Source organism: Xenopus laevis, chromosome 9_10L (genome assembly GCF_017654675.1).
Source record: "Xenopus laevis strain J_2021 chromosome 9_10L, Xenopus_laevis_v10.1, whole genome shotgun sequence".
Lineage (NCBI taxonomy): Eukaryota > Metazoa > Chordata > Amphibia > Anura > Pipidae > Xenopus > Xenopus laevis.
The window spans coordinates 70,583,597-70,600,928 of NC_054387.1; the positions used below are offsets into that span (position 1 = coordinate 70,583,597).

Genomic DNA, 17,332 nt, shown 5'->3' on the forward strand with positions numbered 1-17,332 from the left:
ATATGGGAGACAATGACCTGGCAGTTAAAGAACTAATGATCTGGTAAGATACAATTTTATCATTATCTATAAGCTTTAATAGTTATCTTTCTATTCAGGCCCTGTCCTATTCTTCTTCCAGTTTCTCATTTGCTCTTAGCAACAGATAACTGCTGGAATTCCAAATGGCTGAACAAAAAATTAAATAATTAAAAAAACACAAAAAGTTAAGACCAATTGCAAATTGTCCCAGCATATCACTGACATCACCATACTAAAAGTGTTAATTTAATTTGCTATGAGAAGCTATTCATTCACCCTGGGCTTAGCTTTATATGTTTTATAATAGTTTTATATTAAATTATAAATAATAAATGTGCTATTATTCCCCTAATACCATTAGTTTGTATACATGTTATGTTACCTTCACTTTCCCAGTAGTGTTAAAGGTACAAATCTGGTTATTATTAGATTTCACAATCTGAAATGTCAGATGATACAACAGCCTGCAACTTCCTTACCTGGCAAGGAATCTTGGCACAGTGGCATGCTGGAGAACTGTGCTGGTTTGAATGTTGAAAACATTTAATAGCAATATATGATGAAAAGTACATTGAGTTAAAATATGAAAGGGTCTGTAGCCAGGGCGATCCTGGCCCCTCTGCCGCCTGAGGCAGCAGCAGTTGCTGCTGCCCCCCCTCCCCCGGAAATTTGCTCTTTAAGTACCAGGAGCAGCATTTTTGGTGCCCCCTGGTACCTAGTGGGGCGCTGTCGCCTGAGGTGACAGCCTCAACTCGCCTCATTGGCGAAGCACCCCTGTCTGTAGCACAACAAGTGCATTGCTGGGTATCCACTGTAATGGTGGTAACTAGAAGTATTTAGAGCAAAAAATACTGTGTAATAAAAGGCAGACAAGTAGAAAGTGAATAGCAGAGGTAAGACAGTGAAACAGATTAAAGCTGTTCTGCATTGTAGCAGAGAGGCTAGGGAGTAATGGGAACAAGGGAATATGTTGGAGGTTGGCATCCGAGGGGCTTAAATAATTTGACTGAAGGGGATAGCATAAAAGAAGTATAATAATGAGGGACTGGGGATGGACTGGGTGGATTGATCTCTCTGTATAAATGCTCAGAAAGGAAGGTAAGTAGGCAGGGTAGAAATGGTGTGGCATTTGGCATGAGGCAGGCAGGAAGGTAAGAATGGTAGAGTGAGGAACAAGAAGAACAGAACAGGAGAGTATGCTTGGAAAAGAGGAGCGCTCTAGAGGAAAAGGGGGAGGGCTAGGAAATAACAGGGCCTCAATGTAAAGTGTAACTTTGTAAATTATGTTTAATTGCCTGGGTTCATACATATGCTGTTACATTACATGTCTATAGCCACGTACACCCTGGTTAGGTAATGCTGGAATTTACTTTCATGGATGACACTGATGCTGATGCAGTTCCCTCCACTTCCTTGTAATATGACACTTGGGCATTAGCCTGGACCATTTCATCAGAGACTTCCTACAACTAGTATGAATGTGTCACATCAAGTGAACACACACCATGAGGTAAAAATAACTTTGAAAATCAAAAATGAGGGGGGAAAGAAGACAGAATTGTTTTGCTATGCTTAGGAGCTGATGAAATTCAATGAAAAATACACAAAAGTGGAGTTTAAGATAATAAAATCTTGTGTAGAGAAACCCAGGTAAATATACCCAGATTGTAGAAGTTAAGTTGTTAGTATAGATACACAGAGGGAGAAAAAGTGGTGGTAAAAATAAGACAAAGTCTGGCCATAGATGTGCAGATATAGCCTCTATGTCGTGGGAACAATCGTACGGCGCAATCTTCTGACCTGCATTAAATACAGTAGTAAAATAACAAATCAGATAATGTTCTGGCCATGACAGCAATTGTACAAAAGTTATGTCCGACAAATACTAGTGACAGTCACCCATTGATATTGTCAGATAGGCAATACAGGCAGAGATATTATCATTAGCTGACAGAAATCTTCTAACCTGTTAAAGACTGATCGGCATGGTATGAAAAATGTAGGGACAATCCACACACGGTCTGAATATTGTACGAAACAAACTTTTGTGCGACTTTATCTTTGTGTCTATGGCCAGCTTTAGTGTGTGGAGATAAACACTAAAGGGGAAAGAGTTGTTGGGGTAAATACAGGGCTGGGCACAGCATAGATCCCCTATGCAAAAAGAATGTAAGGTTCCCAGGCCATTCACCCATCTACAGGCAGCACAACAAAAGGGGTTGACTCAGCTGGCTCACCTGTTCATGGAAATTGACAGGGGTGCAGGATAAATTCATTGAGGGAGGAGATGTAAATACGCAGGGAGAAAATAAATAGAGAAAGTAGTGGGGGCTAAATGCACTGAAGAGGAAATGTGTTAAAGGTATGGGGGTTAACGTCATAGAAGGGGAGATGTAGGAATTGTTGAATTGAGAGTATGGGGGATAATTACACTCAGGTCCGGACTGAGTATTAAAATAGGTCCTGGCATTTCAGGTACACAGAGGCCCAATCAGCCCACACAGAGGCCCAAAAAGCCTCCACCAGCCCACTAAATACTGACTTTCTATGGGACCTTATAGCAGCCCCTCTGGCATTTGCCAGACCCCACAGATTGCCAGTCCGGGCCTGATTACACTGATAAATAGAAAGAAGTGGGAACTACTTTTGCAGAAGTTGATAACTACATACCGGTAGAGTGAATATATATATATATATATATATATATATATATATATATATATATATATATATATATATATATATATATATATATATCATTACACCTAGAAACAGAGATGTGGACAAAGGGGTAAATCTATATGGAGAATGTCCTTTATGGATGTATACACAGAGGTTGTGGAAAATAAATTCACAGAGGTAGAGGTGTGGGGGGGGGCAAATTTACTGATGGAGAAGTGTGGAGGGTTAATATATCAAGGGAAGGAGAACCATGGGAATAAAATAAATACACAAAAGGGAGGGTTTAAGGAAAACAAAATACACTCCAGAAAGGGGTATGAGAAAACTGTTAGCCGAGGGGATGGCTAGGTATTAGGCAAGTCACCACAACAAATTTGTTATGAGGGAGAAACCATCATACTAGGGTGGAGCAGGCAGCAACTTAGTCATAAAACACCCCATGGACAAGTGCTGTGTGGTGCCCCTGTCCCATCCACACACCTAGCTCAGGCTCGGCCCTGCTGTGTAAATCTCTGCTTGCACCATAACAATCACATTGCTGCTGCCATACAGTAGCTACTAATGGGTCACTAATTAAATGAGTTGCACGCAAGATCCTTCCTCCAGTTCCTCGGTTCATTGCCCTTATGAAGAACAGTTACCCGCCATAATCCGCTGCTTTCTTTTTATGCAACTACCAACATCCTTGCAAGATACTAATTTGTAATTCTAACGGGAGGTTTCATTTTACGTCATTGTATGGAGATGTCAAACTTTAACTATTCTTAAAACGATACAATGTTTCCACACAAGTGAGTTCCTAATTCCTAGTTTCACAATGAAATTGCCATAAAAGTGACACACCCCCTTTCTAACCGTTTAATTTCCTCCCCTGACTGAGGAAACAACCCGAGAAGTGTGATTGCTGTCACACATACGAGTTATTAGTCACACCGAGACATGTGATTGGTAAACAGGGCCATCGCCCTCCTCGAACCAGCCAATCACAGCGCCGCTAGGTACCGTCCCGCCATGTGGCTATTAATACGAGCGGATGGTGATGTCCCGCCAGTAAAGCGCATCAGTGGGACCTGCGGAGTTATCTTGTGGATCGTACCAAGTTTTATATTTTAGAAAATACCTCAGAAAGGATCTTTCGGGAAGAGAATGTCTCCAATTCTAGCAGATAGCAGCAGCGGCAGCCTGCCCGAGAGGGACGCCTATGGCAAGTGAGTACAAGTCCATATATGAGACACTTGCAGCCTTATAAGGGGAGCCATGCTGCTAATATACTGTCTCGGTCATGTCTATCAGAATGCCATCAAATGGGTTATTATGGCAAACCTATAATGACTATTACTTATAATTATTATTGTTACAGAACTGTGGGGGGGGGGGCAGTGTAGAATTGCTGGGAACCCCTGAAATAAATCAGACATATTCAACCTGCAGCTCCCCTGACACATTTATGCTGCCCTTTATTATTACACCACAAGTGACCCCATTAATGCCGCCGCCTAAGGCATGTGTCCTTGTGAGTGGAATGTGACTCATCTGAGATGAATAACATATTACTACTACATATTAACACATGCTGCTGTATTTTCCCTGGTGATTCATCTCAGACAGTGACTTAATGGAATGAGTCCCATGGGGAATACAGTTCACACAATATACAGTACATTGATTGTATATCATACACAGAGTATATAGGACACAAGTATATCGTTCATAGCATACATGGGATATATAGTACACACAGAGTATACAGTACACTGAGTATAAAGTACACACAGAGTATACAGTACACACTATATACAGAGAATATCATACACAGAGTATATAGTACACAAGTACATAGTTTATATATACATGGAGTATATAGTACACACACACAGGATACAGTACACATGGAGTATATCAGACACAGAGTATATAGGACAAAAAGTATAAAAGACACACAGAGTATATAGGACACCTGGAGTATATCAGACACAGAGTATATTGGACACAGAGTATATAGGATATATGAAGTTTGTAGGATACACAGAGTTTATAGTACACATGGGGGCAGATTTATCAAAGGTCGAGGTGAATTTTCGAATGAAAAAAATCCCCTGAAATTTATCACGTACTGTCTCTTGAAAAATTTGACTTCGACCATTCACCATTTAAAACCTGCCGAATTGCTGTTTTAGCCTACAGGGGACCTCATAGAACCTATTTGGAGTCAATTGGTGGACTTTGAAATATAGAAGTTTTGTTTGGGAAAAACTTTGAATCAAATGCGCTATTCCTTCGATTTGTACGATTCTAATTCGGCCGACCTATTAGATGGAAAACGGACCTATTTGACCAAAAAAAAACTTCGACTTAATTTCGATTGGTCTTTTTGAATTCAAATTTCAAAGTTTTTTCAATTCAAAATTTGACCCTTGATAAATATGCCCCATAGAATACACAGAGTTTATGGGGTGTATATATATATATAATACACAAAAGCCATGAATATCTTGTAAATTATATCCTTATAAATGGTGAGTTCTGATGTCATCAGTTATAAACGGTGAGTTCTGATGTCATTTTTGTCATATGACTCACTGAAACTTGTGTATTATAATAAATAAAGTACCCCCAGTTGCAAAATATGAGGATATTAGAAGTTACCTCGGAGTTCCATGACCTGTATAAAAACACTCGGCCTTCGGCCTCGTGTTTTTATATGGTCATGAAACTCCTCGGTAACTTGTAATATCCTTATATTTTACAAGAGGGGGTACTTTATTCACTATATATATATATATATATATATATATCGTATACAGTACATCAGCTGCTGAACTTTTGTCTTTGGGAAATTGAAGTGGATTATACTAGGTAGTTTCCTCATTCCTCTCAGTTTAGTGACAGATGACATGTGACTGAGAGTGTAAATATTAGGTGTGAGTGCCACGCACACACACACCCCCCTTACATATGTGCACACATACATGCACTCACAGCCACACACCTTGATGGCCAGTGTGTACAGTGAGGCAGGGTGGTGTCTGGGGAGGGGGCTGTAATGGTGGGATAGAGTGTTGAGAAAGGTGAAAAAGAATGTAACTGTGGGACAGTAAGGTAAGATGATGTCAGGTGTAGGGCTATAATGGTGGGGTCATTTATATAGTATATATATATATATACAGGGCCACCATCAGGGGGTCAAAGGGGGGACAGTTGTCCCCGGCCCGCAGAATTTTATGTTTTATATTCTGCCATGCTTCACTTAGGGGGGCCCTGATCACCAATTATTTTTTTTAACTTGTAGGTGGACCCTGACCACTAATTATTTTTTTTAACTTGTAGGGGGGCCCTGATCACCAATTATTTTTTTTAACTTCTAGGGGGGCCCTGACCACCAATTCTTTTTTTAACTTGTATGGGGCCCTGCTCACCAATTAATTTTTTTAACTTCTAGGGGGGCCCTGACCACCAATTTTTTTTTTTAAACGTCTAGGGGTGCCCCGACCACCAATTTTTTTAAAAAAAATTTATGGGGGCCCTGGCACCACAGTTTTTTTCAACTTAAAACTGGGCCTGGCCATCAATAGCTTTTCATAACGTGTATGTGTGGGGGGTTACCTTTTTTAGCACTGATGTCTGTGTGGTCTTTTAACTGTAGTGTGGAGTGGAGTGGGTGGGATCTGGGGTGGGGCTTGGGGGCTGGGTGGGCGGGGTTCCAGGGGGCCCTGAACATTTTGTTGTACGGGGCCCCGTGATTTCTAATGGCGTTATATATTTATATAATATAAAAGTATTATAACTCAATGGGCATTTTGACCACTGCTGCACTCAGGTGGGAAACAGCATCAGTTAAAGCACCTGAATTCATATGTCATTGTGTTTATAGCAGAGTAAAGCATTATGTCAATTGTACCTGCTGACAGGTGGCAGGCAGCCTCCATTCAGAAACAACAAAAGTGAGTAGTACTACTGCAGTTTTACACCTGAGCACAGCAGTGAAACCAGTAATGTGTCATAAGCCTTAGGCTGTAACAGTAGTAGGGATGCACCGAATCCAGGATTCGGTTCGGGATTCGGCCAGGATTCGGCCTTTTTAAGAAGGATTCGGATTCGGCCGAATCCTTCTGCTAGGCCGAACCGAATCCGAATCCTAATTTGCATATGTAAATTAGGGACAGGGAAGGAAATAACGTGCCTTTTTTTCACAAAACAAGGAAGTAAAAAAAATGTCCCCTTCCCATCCCTAATTTGCATATGCAAATGAGGGTTCGGATTCGGTTCGGTATTCGGCTGATTCTTTCACAAAGGATTCGGGGGTTCGGCCGAATCCAAAAAAGTGGATTCGGTGCATCCCTAAACAGTAGTGCCATATACTCACACCGACCTGACCACTTTGCCCAGATACTTTCTCTGCAGCCCCCCCCCCCCGTTTAGTAAGACATTGGGGTGAAGATAATAGTGAAGTTCCGCCACTAGAGTGAAATGCCGCCACTCCCCATTCATTTCTATGGGATTTTTAAAGGCGTATTCATCAAAGGGTGAACTTTCACTTTCACCCATTGATAAATACGACTTTCAAAATCCCATAGAAATGAATTGAGAGCTGAGGAATTTCACTCTAGTGGCGGAACTTCACTCTTTGATAAATGTATCCCATTGTATCAGGTAAACAACAAGGAAAGTCAGTTTGAACATTCCTGTTTTATATTGTTATATACACACACACATGTACGTGTATTTATTGCTGTATTTAATTGCAGAAATGGATTTGTACATATCAAAAACCCTCACCTGGACCTGCTGCCGGAGGATATCCTCTACCATTTTGACCTGGGAACTAAAACCCACGATCTGCCCTCAATGTTTGGGGATGTAAAGGTAATTTCATTCGACAAATTGCATTTAGTTGTATTTTTTTTGTACAAGTATTTGTGTGTGTGTGTACAGGGCCCGATAAAGGGAATCCTCAGGCTGAATGGACAAGCAGGGAATGGGCATCTATCATGTCTGTGCCAATAAATCCAGAGTGAGTTTTATAGCTGTTTACTGCAAGGGTTCCGAAGTACTGGGTTTCCTTCCAGTTGGAACCAGAATACAGAACACTGAGTGAGCAATGCCCATAATAGCTATATATCTAACTTTGGCCTTCTGCATCACACACACACACACACATCTATCTATCTATCTATCTATCTATCTATCTATCTATCTATCTATCTATCTATCTATCTATCTATCTATCTATCTATCAATCTATCTATTATCTATCTATCTATCTATCTATCTATCTATCTATCTATCTATCAATCTATCTATCAATCTATATATACATAGACTACAATTTGATGATAAAATGTGGGATGAACCCCCTACCAACTAAACTGAATGTGATTTGATACAGGAGAGTTCTGGCACCCCAGAAAAGCAAACAGCCACCATCAAGGGGTGACTTTATATTTGTATGTGAAATCCAAGGTAACTTATGTTATTTGTAATTTAATTGCCAGTATACAGCACTGTATCTCCATTCATAGAATATAATTATATATTAGGTATTCTCAACAAAAAATGATTCTTTTTGAAGTCAAGTAACATGTTATCCTTTAGCTTCACACATTCATATGGCTCATAGGGTTGTAAGATGATTTATTACATCAGGGATGTTCGTTCCACATCCATGTAATGCACTTTCATTGTCAGAGTATGCAGGGAGTTGTATTTTAGCAACAAGGAAAGTCAGTTTGAACATCCCTGTTTTATATTGTGATATGCTTTTGTTAGGTGGATATTACTGTCAAATTAAAAGATGTCACAGTGGTATCATTATTATATTACATGCCATGAATATCCTGCCAAAATATCTTTATAAATAATGCTTAGGGCTGTCATCACTTGTAAATAGTGCAATGTAAATGGAGTAAAGGCAGCCAGTAGCGGCAAAACTACAACTCCCAGCTCCTGCCTTTCCTGTTATGCTTTTCCCAGGATAAGAGGGAATTCATTCTCAGACCATTCTTGCACTTATAGTTTTTTAATCAAAATGTCAGCTTTAGATGCACTTATGAGTGTGACCTGCCCATAGCCTGGTATCACTGGTTCTGTATACCTTGCAGCTGTTTATCTCAAAAGGGCAAATGGCAACCACTGCAACAGACTGAAGAATGTGTTTGAAACACACAGCTGGCTGCACCCATAGACCTATTGCTACTGTACATTAAACTGCAAGTAATAGAATCCAGGGTGTTGGCTGTCAGACACTTTAACGTTATGCAGAGTGTGAGATACATTTGGCCTGAGAAAGAGAGCGTCAGCTCTTTACAGTGAAAGCCTGTGCGTGGATGAAAGCACTCAATTCCCCAGACGCAGGCTGCATCTGTTCCCAAGTCTATTTCCATTCTTAAAGGGATACTTTCTCTATACATTTGCATCATCTGTAATGAGGTCTGGCCTTTGGGGTGCTATAAGGGATACTGGGAGCTGAGTTGCTGTTCTGTAGCATCCGGAGAGTTAAGGCCTTACACAGGAGTTCCAAGCCTAGACATTATCCTCTTAATCATCCATAAAATACATTCTTTGATTCTCTTTTTCAGTTTGTGTGCGTTGGAGGAAGCCCAAACAGAATGAAGGCTTTTGCTTTATTCATCCATCAGGAACTGGGACTGGAAGGAGAGCGCAATGATGTAGCAGATATTTGCGCTGGTACAGACCGTTACAGCATGTTCAAAGTTGGACCTGTGCTCTCCATAAGCGTAAGTAACATAGTAAGTTAGGTTGAAAAAAGACACACTTCCGTCAAGTTCAACCTTTTAATTCTATTTTAAAAGGTTGAACTTGATGGACGTGTGTCTTTTTTTAAAAAAAAAAAAATACTGGAGGTGCCAGTTTGTTAGGTGAGATTATAATTGCAAACATCAGCACTGAAAATTTGTGGCACAATTTTACTGAGTGCCGCCATCTTATCTATATCCTATATCTTTTTTTCACCCTGAAGTAGTGTGTAATATATAAATTCTGACTGACATTTCCTTCATAAACAGCCATAGGTAGCCCCCTAGTGATCACAAATAGATAGTGCACTACTATGAGTAGTGCTTGCAAGCAGTATGACTGTTTCCACTAATGGATAGGTGAAATATGCAAATAACATTTCAATCCACAACATATTTTTTTCAATTACATATCACCAGCATTTATGTATGGGAACATACATCATACTAAGAGGTTACATTTGCCATTTACAGTACAGCTTCTGAGGACAGTCAGATTCTGAGACACAATACCTAAATGCAACCATACAATTTTTTTAATCCTGATAGCTATTCCAAGTTCTCAGGTAGAGAGAATCTTAGCTGTTGCTAACCTGTGTGGCTGGAGCCATATTGGCTACTCATGCCAGTTCATACTGCAGGTATTAAGTACTGGGTTGAAAATACCATCCCTACGCCTAGGTTTTCCTCTCTAAATGTGCTCATGTGGTGCTGTATATACATATATATATATATATATATATATACATATATATATATATATATATATATATATATATACATATATATATATATATATACATATATATATACATATATATATATATATACATATATATATACATATATATATATATATAAATTGTATTCCCTATTGTAAAATCTAAGGATATTATTAGTCACCAAGGAGTTCCATAACTATATAAAAGCACAAGGCTAAAGGGTTTTTTCTAAAGGTCATGGATCTCCGGGTGACCTCTAATATTTTCATACTTAACAACAGGGGGTACATTAGTCATATGACAAAAATTACATCACTAAGCACCGATTATAATGAAAGACATCACTAAGCACCATTTATAGGGATATTATTTACAGGATATTCATGACTCTTGCGTATTATAATACTATTATTTATGTTCCATAGCATGGCATGGGCATTCCCTCCATCTCCATAATGCTTCATGAGCTCATTAAGCTTCTCCACCACGCCAAGTGCAGAGATGTCACCATCATTCGCATTGGAACCTCAGGAGGAATAGGTAAGAAATTCAGTCTATAGCATTAGTGTTGCCAGTCAATTGCTAAGCTAAGTAAATCTGATAATTTTTGTGATGTCAAGCAGAGTGCTATGGGGAGCCTGAGAACAGGTATACTATAACATTCACAGCCAGGGTCACCATCAGAAATCACGTGAGGGCCCTATCAGCTCACTGCCTGCTTGGAGGCTTCTGGGAATGGGCCCAAATACTGACAAAAAGCACACTCCCTAATTGTTGCACTCTTGCTGTTTTTCACAACTAAAAGCATTGCCAGCCCATATGTGATGGCAGCTGCTGGGAGTACAGGTAAAGGGCTGCCAATCTGATTCCATTCTTCAGTGTACACAGGAATTATTTGTAATGAATTAAAAAGATGCAAAATAGGAAGTTTATCAAAGGGCAATCTGACAAAGATGGAGGACTTTGTTCATGTTTACACTTTGTGTGCATAGTAGTGGTAAAGTAAAAAACACTTCTATCGTCTTTTGTCTATTAATTTACATAGTAGAGTCGTACAGTAAAATCACCAAAGCAGAATCTGCAACTCTTGTAAGTATTGGAGCTTCAACAACTTGCACACAGAATAAGCATGGTCACTTTCCCGCTTACTACAGCGCATGCAGCCATATTTACAGCAGTGATACTGAGCCACAATCTGCATGAGAGTTTGTGTCCCATGAGACAGATAAATACATCACTTATTACTTTGCACAGTTCATTAATGGTCGTACTAACATTTTTTAATATGCACGGCTCTTTAGCTCAGATTCAGTTGAAATCCCTAAGCCAACATGATGGTGCATTTGCCCTTTGATAAAAATGCTCATTTATCAATGGAAGTTCTCTGTAACTTTCTGCAATGGGAAAGCAACGTGTGTTCTTTTTATAATGCACTGGTCCCATTAGCCCATTGATAAACAACAGCAAAAGCATTTTCTCTGACTAATTATAATTGCTAAACTGAACTGTTAATGATGGTAAGTTGTAGCCATATTTAACAGGAAGATACTTAAAGCTTCAACACTGCTGATTGTTTGCAGTCTGTCTCACAAGTATGGCTGCCAGTGGCGGCCATTTTATACAATGGAACTTTATTAATGATCACAGCTCAGTAAAATGGTGGCAAAAAGCAGAAACTGCTTGAATTATCATTTGGGGGTTGTGAGGTGCAATACTGGAAACACCCCACAACATCTTTTGTTAACATACAACTTCTGCATCCTGTTATTTTGATGCAATATTTGGCCAGTACAGGTGAAAAAAGCACCTTGATTTCTGAGACCACAACAGGGCTAATTTACTAACAAAGGCGCTAAACTGTACCAGTGTAGTTGCCAATAGCAACCTATCAGCAATTATCTACTACAAGTTAGAACATGAGAGTAAAGTTCTCATTGGTTGCAGCTTAACTCCTATGTTCTGGAGCAGCCCAAGTATCTCTTATGAGCGGTCCTGGGGCTGAAGTCAAATTGTACTCTCAAGCATCCTTTGCCTGGTGTTCAAATTCTTCTTTAAGACCCTAGACCACTAAGCACCTTAATTAAGCATATACTTTACATAAGGAAATTGATATTTTTAACTAGGGCCCAAGTCCACTGGAATATTCTCTGGTGGGCCAGACAGACTCCAGGATAGAAGACATATTGCAAAGATAATGCTAAATATCTGAATATTAGTATGTGTGAGTATATAGGAATAGGGATATTCCTATATACTCAGGGAAGAGGACATCAAATCACAGGTAGCCAATAACAATTCAAGGAAGCCACTGGCATAATTTCTGGTAAGTACATTTCTGTATGCTCCTCTGTCTTACCTCATATATTGTATAAATACTTCATCGTTCTTCATATTACAGCAAGGTACCTCTTATAACACCATAAACTGAATTATATGCTGAACCTGACAGGATCCATGGACTGGGTGAAATCATGGGAAGGCCCCATCTGACTCTGTGTCCATCTAAATTAAAGGGTTGTTTTAACCCAATGACAAGCTGCTTACATTCGGTGTTGTTTCCATCTCTTTCAGGCATCGAACCTGGGTCAGTTGTGATCACAGACGTAGCCGTGGATTCGTTTTTCAGGCCTCAGTTTGAGCAGGTTGTTCTAGACAAAGTAGTTGTTAGAAACACTGAACTTCATAAGGAGCTTGCCGAAGATCTACTGCAGTGTAGCAAGGAGATTGCAAGCTTCCCCACGATTATCGGCCACACCATGTGCACCTATGACTTCTATGAAGGTACCATTATACATCTCTTTTGAAAAAATATCAGAAGGCGTTGCGTCCTCTTTATGAAAGCATTACTTTAACCATCATAAGAGTATTATATTTTGGCACAAGTGATCAGGTTCTTTTCAGGTCCAGACTGGGATTCAAAATAGGCCCTGGCATTACACCAAGACCTTAAAGGACAAGTAACACTAACAATTTTAAGTAAAAAATCCATTCCTTCCCACTCCAATAATACTGCTATCCTGGACAAAGTTAACTCTCTTTAATATTTAATACATAAATAGTGCAACAAAATCTCACCTCCAGTTTGTTGTAAAAAAAAACGCGCTCAAATGTCCTGCTAGCTTGCTTCTTTCTAAATCTGAAAGTTACAGGGGCAGCTGCTGTTCAGCCGGTGACTTTTTATTAGCATGTCTCCTTCTCTGTCAAGCTTGGTAGCTGCTCACTCCCAATACCGTCTCCCTTCCCAGCCACCTCATTCCAGAGCAGAGCGGGCTCCCCTGCATTACTACAAATCACATAGCGACTCACTGCCGGAATTTACTGGGGCAGCTGCTGTTCAGATTTTATTGAACTATTTATGTATTAAATATTAAAGAGGGTTACCTTTTTCCAGGATAGCAGTATTATTGGAGGGGGCAGGAATGGATTTGTTACTTTAATTTTTTAGTGTTAGTTGTCTTTTAACAGCCCCACACAGGTCTTATAAATAGTGACTGTCTGTTTGTGGCATCTAACAGCAGTCTTCTTTGCAGATTGCCAGTTTGGCCGCTCAGTGAGCCTTGCTGTTGTATAAAGCAATGTGGTATGTACAAAAGGATAACATCCCTTTGTTCCTTAGGTCAAGGCCGACTAGATGGAGCGCTCTGCTCATTCTCTAAAGAGGAAAAGTTTGAGTATCTGCAGAGGGCCTTCACAGCTGGAGTCCGCAACATTGAAATGGAATCGACCGTATTTGCTGCAATGTGCTATCTCTGCGGTCTTAAAGGTAAGTATTTTTTGACTATTAAAGGATCCCTTTATGTAAACCAATTTATCAGGTATCCAGGTGGCAAAACCACTGGCCAAATATACTACTGGTTCATCAACAAGTTATGTCCCCATAATGTGTCCACTTAGCATCATCAAATATGCACTTAAAGGAGAATTCAACCCTGTAATAAAAAAAACCCTACCCCCCCACCCCACGTAGACCTCCCCCCAGCCTAACTGCCCCCTCGGGGAAATGCCCCATACTTTAGTCTTTTACCCCTCGGGACAGATTCAGGCAGTGGAGTTCCATGCAGTCATGTTCCGGGTCTTCGGTAAGCTGACTGGGAGATCGGCAATTACCATACATTTTGGCGCATGCACAGTTGTCACAAACCGGCAAATTGCTCCAACTGCAAATTCGCTGCCATGCCGATCTCCCAGTCACCTTATTGAAGACCCGGAAGATGACTGTGTGCTGCCTGAATCTGAATCAGAGGGGTAAGTATAACGTATGGGGTATTTCCCCCGGGGGGGGCAGGAGGGAGATCTCGATCGGCAGGTTAATAAATCCTGTTGGATCGCGGCCTCATCTATGCGTGTATGTAGTCCCTCAATCCGACCGCCCATATAGGATCCATTATGATCCGATCGTTGTGCCCTAGGGCCCATGATCTGATCAGCCCGATATGGCCCACTTCAATGTGAGCATATAAGGGAGAGATCTGCTCGTTTGGCTCTACATCTATGGCCACCGTTATAGGTGGTTATCTGAGCAATAATTTCTTACTCAGTAGCGACAGTCAGTTTGCCTCTGCTTAGGTCTCATACACTGATAGTGAACAGCATCACCTTGTGGTCATACATAGATAAAGTGCTTTCAGTTTATGTGTATGCAGAATTCATGAGGCCGGGTAAGCAATATGTCAGCTCCTATTGATATGTGTGTGTTGACATATACTCTATATATATATATATATATATATATATATATATATATATATATATATATATATATATATATATATATATATATATATAGTGCTACAAGGAAAACAGGTTATTTTTAGAATAAGTTGCTTTGTATATAAAAAAAATAATCTATAGAACCCCTTCCTGTTCCAGCTGCAGTTGTCTGTGTGACGCTCCTAAACAGACTGGAAGGAGACCAGATCGCAGAAAGCCATGAAACGCTGACGGAATACCAAAAGCGGCCCCAGCAGCTGATTGCAGCGTACATAAAGAAACAACTGAATATAAGTTGAAAGTTGCTACCACCAATAAGACTACGACTCCTTATAGACTGGAATCAGCAGAAAAAAATAAATACATGTTGGTCTAACGCGATTGAGCCGTTTACAAGGAGTATTGCTATAGGTCTGCTTTTTAAGCAATTTCAAAGTGCTATCATCCAGTGTTGATGGACATTTGCAGATCCCTGTATCATTATGGACTTTGCAAATGATTTTTTACAATTGGCAGTGAAACAGCTTAATATTTAAAATAGATGACTGGTAAGAAAATGATTTGGTTAGAATATCTAAAAAAGCAAATGCAAGCATTAGGCTAACATTGTACTGCTTTGCTTGCTTTTACGGTCTAAGAAAGCTACTGGCTGGCTGTGTTGGTATAATGTCACATAGTTGCCATTCGCTGAATCTTGTGACCTTTACGTGTCAGAAATGGGAATTGATAACTATAGTCTTGCATGGATCATTGTCAAGCCAAGTGAGTAATTGCATGACTAAAGTTAAACCTTAGTTTTGATACACTTTATGACACTCCCCCTTCCCCATCTGACATTACCTTATAGGGTGCAAAATAATCTTAACCAATCTGGTGATATGTTCATGGTGGCTCCCACAGTTTCACTAAGACAAGTCCTCTGAGCAAGGACAACTTGATCAGCTGCTACACAGATTCATTAATAAAAGTCTGTGTCTTGAGGCCAAACCCAGTTTCACACTGCAAAAAAATCCAGATGGGTTCAGGGCTGTCATCCATCCAACACACTTGGTGCTTTGAGGCCCTGTAAAGAGGGAAATCTGAGGCTTCACTGTGACTGGTACTAAATAGTTCATATCAGCACCACAGGCCCTTGGAAATCAAATTCCTTAGTAACTGCCCTGTTTTCCACCACAGCTGCAGGGTTTGTTTTACTGTCCTCTGTGATGGACGCTCCAACTTCTATACCTTAACAACAGCTCAACTGACCGGTAGGCCAACTTGTGCCTAAAGAGGAGTCTTTTAATTTCCCTCAGTTCTCTGATGTGTTTAAATGATGCTCTTTAAGGTCACAGATAAGTTAGTTTCCCATGTTTACATTTCCACTTGTAAGTCCACTTTCTGTTTATAATAAAAGTAGAATTGTCCTGAATGCAATACAAAGACCAATCAGTAGTTTAAACAGGACTTAAGGTGGCCATACACGGGCCGATAAAAGCTGCCGACAGACCGAGTCGGCAGCTTATTGGGCCGTGTATGGGGCCCCCGAGGGGCTTCCCCGATCGAGATCTGGCCGAAAGTCGGGCAGATCTCGATCGGATGGGACTAAAAATCCCGTTGGATCGCGGCCGCATCTGTTCGTTGATGCGGTCCCGCGATCCGACCGTCCGTTCCCATTCGTTAGGATCCGATCGTTGGGCCCTAGGGCCCACGATCGGATCAGCCCGATATTGCCCACCTCAAGGTGGGCATATCGGGGAGAGATCTGCTCGTTTGACGACATCGCCAAACGAGCGGATCTCTCCGTGTATGGCCAGCTTAACTCTGATTTGTTGCCTATAAAAACAATGATTACATTTAATTTAATACAGAAATCATCAAAAATGACAGAAGAAAATCCAGTTGATCAATGCTGCCCATGATGCATGTGGGGAGTGGGGGGTTATCACGCCTCCCCGATGATTCCCTGCAATCCAACTGTTTGTCATAGGGTTCAACCAATCAGATCATGGCAGATAGATCATTCATGTGTGGCCATATTGGTTGATCCATTTGGCAAGTGTGTATCCAGGGACTGGCAGCACAAGCTAGAGACAGGCTAGATACCAGAAGGAATCACCTATGTGTTACATTCAGCTTATGTACAATTAATGTCCTATAACATGCATTTTATATTATTATAAGTATTGTTTAAAATATTCCTGTATTTATGTAATATCAGAAATCAATGATGTCAGACTGGAGCAATCCTGATCTGTTTTTAATTTATTTTCTATGTTGTAAGGCCCCGGGGGGCAGCCATTTTGACAAATTTGTTGCTTAAAGTTTGTACTGTAATACTGAATCTTTGTTGTTTTTTTATATTTGATACTGTATCCAGCACTGAACCCACAGTGCAATTGAAAGCAAAATATAAACAAAATATCAACAACCTTTGTGTGTGCGTGGAAATCATTGTCATAATAC

General features: G+C 40.3%; 1 protein-coding gene across 2 annotated transcripts; it reads left to right on the forward strand.

Annotated features, from left to right (window-relative positions):
- The first annotated feature begins 3,731 nt into the window (after positions 1-3,731).
- On the forward strand, positions 3,732-15,408 carry upp2.L (uridine phosphorylase 2 L homeolog). Of its 2 annotated transcripts, XM_018235790.2 has the most exons (7): positions 3,733-3,911; positions 7,449-7,566; positions 9,279-9,437; positions 10,603-10,717; positions 12,749-12,958; positions 13,794-13,940; positions 15,047-15,408. In XM_018235790.2, the coding sequence occupies exons 1-7, from the start codon at positions 3,850-3,852 to the stop codon at positions 15,184-15,186; spliced, it is 951 nt and encodes a 316-aa protein (XP_018091279.1). In that variant the 5' UTR covers positions 3,733-3,849; the 3' UTR covers positions 15,187-15,408. The 2 variants fall into 2 exon arrangements, with proteins under 2 accessions (XP_041432422.1, XP_018091279.1); XM_041576488.1 differs by lacking the exon at positions 9,279-9,437 and having other exon boundaries at positions 3,732-3,911.
- Positions 15,409-17,332: the final 1,924 nt, after the last annotated feature.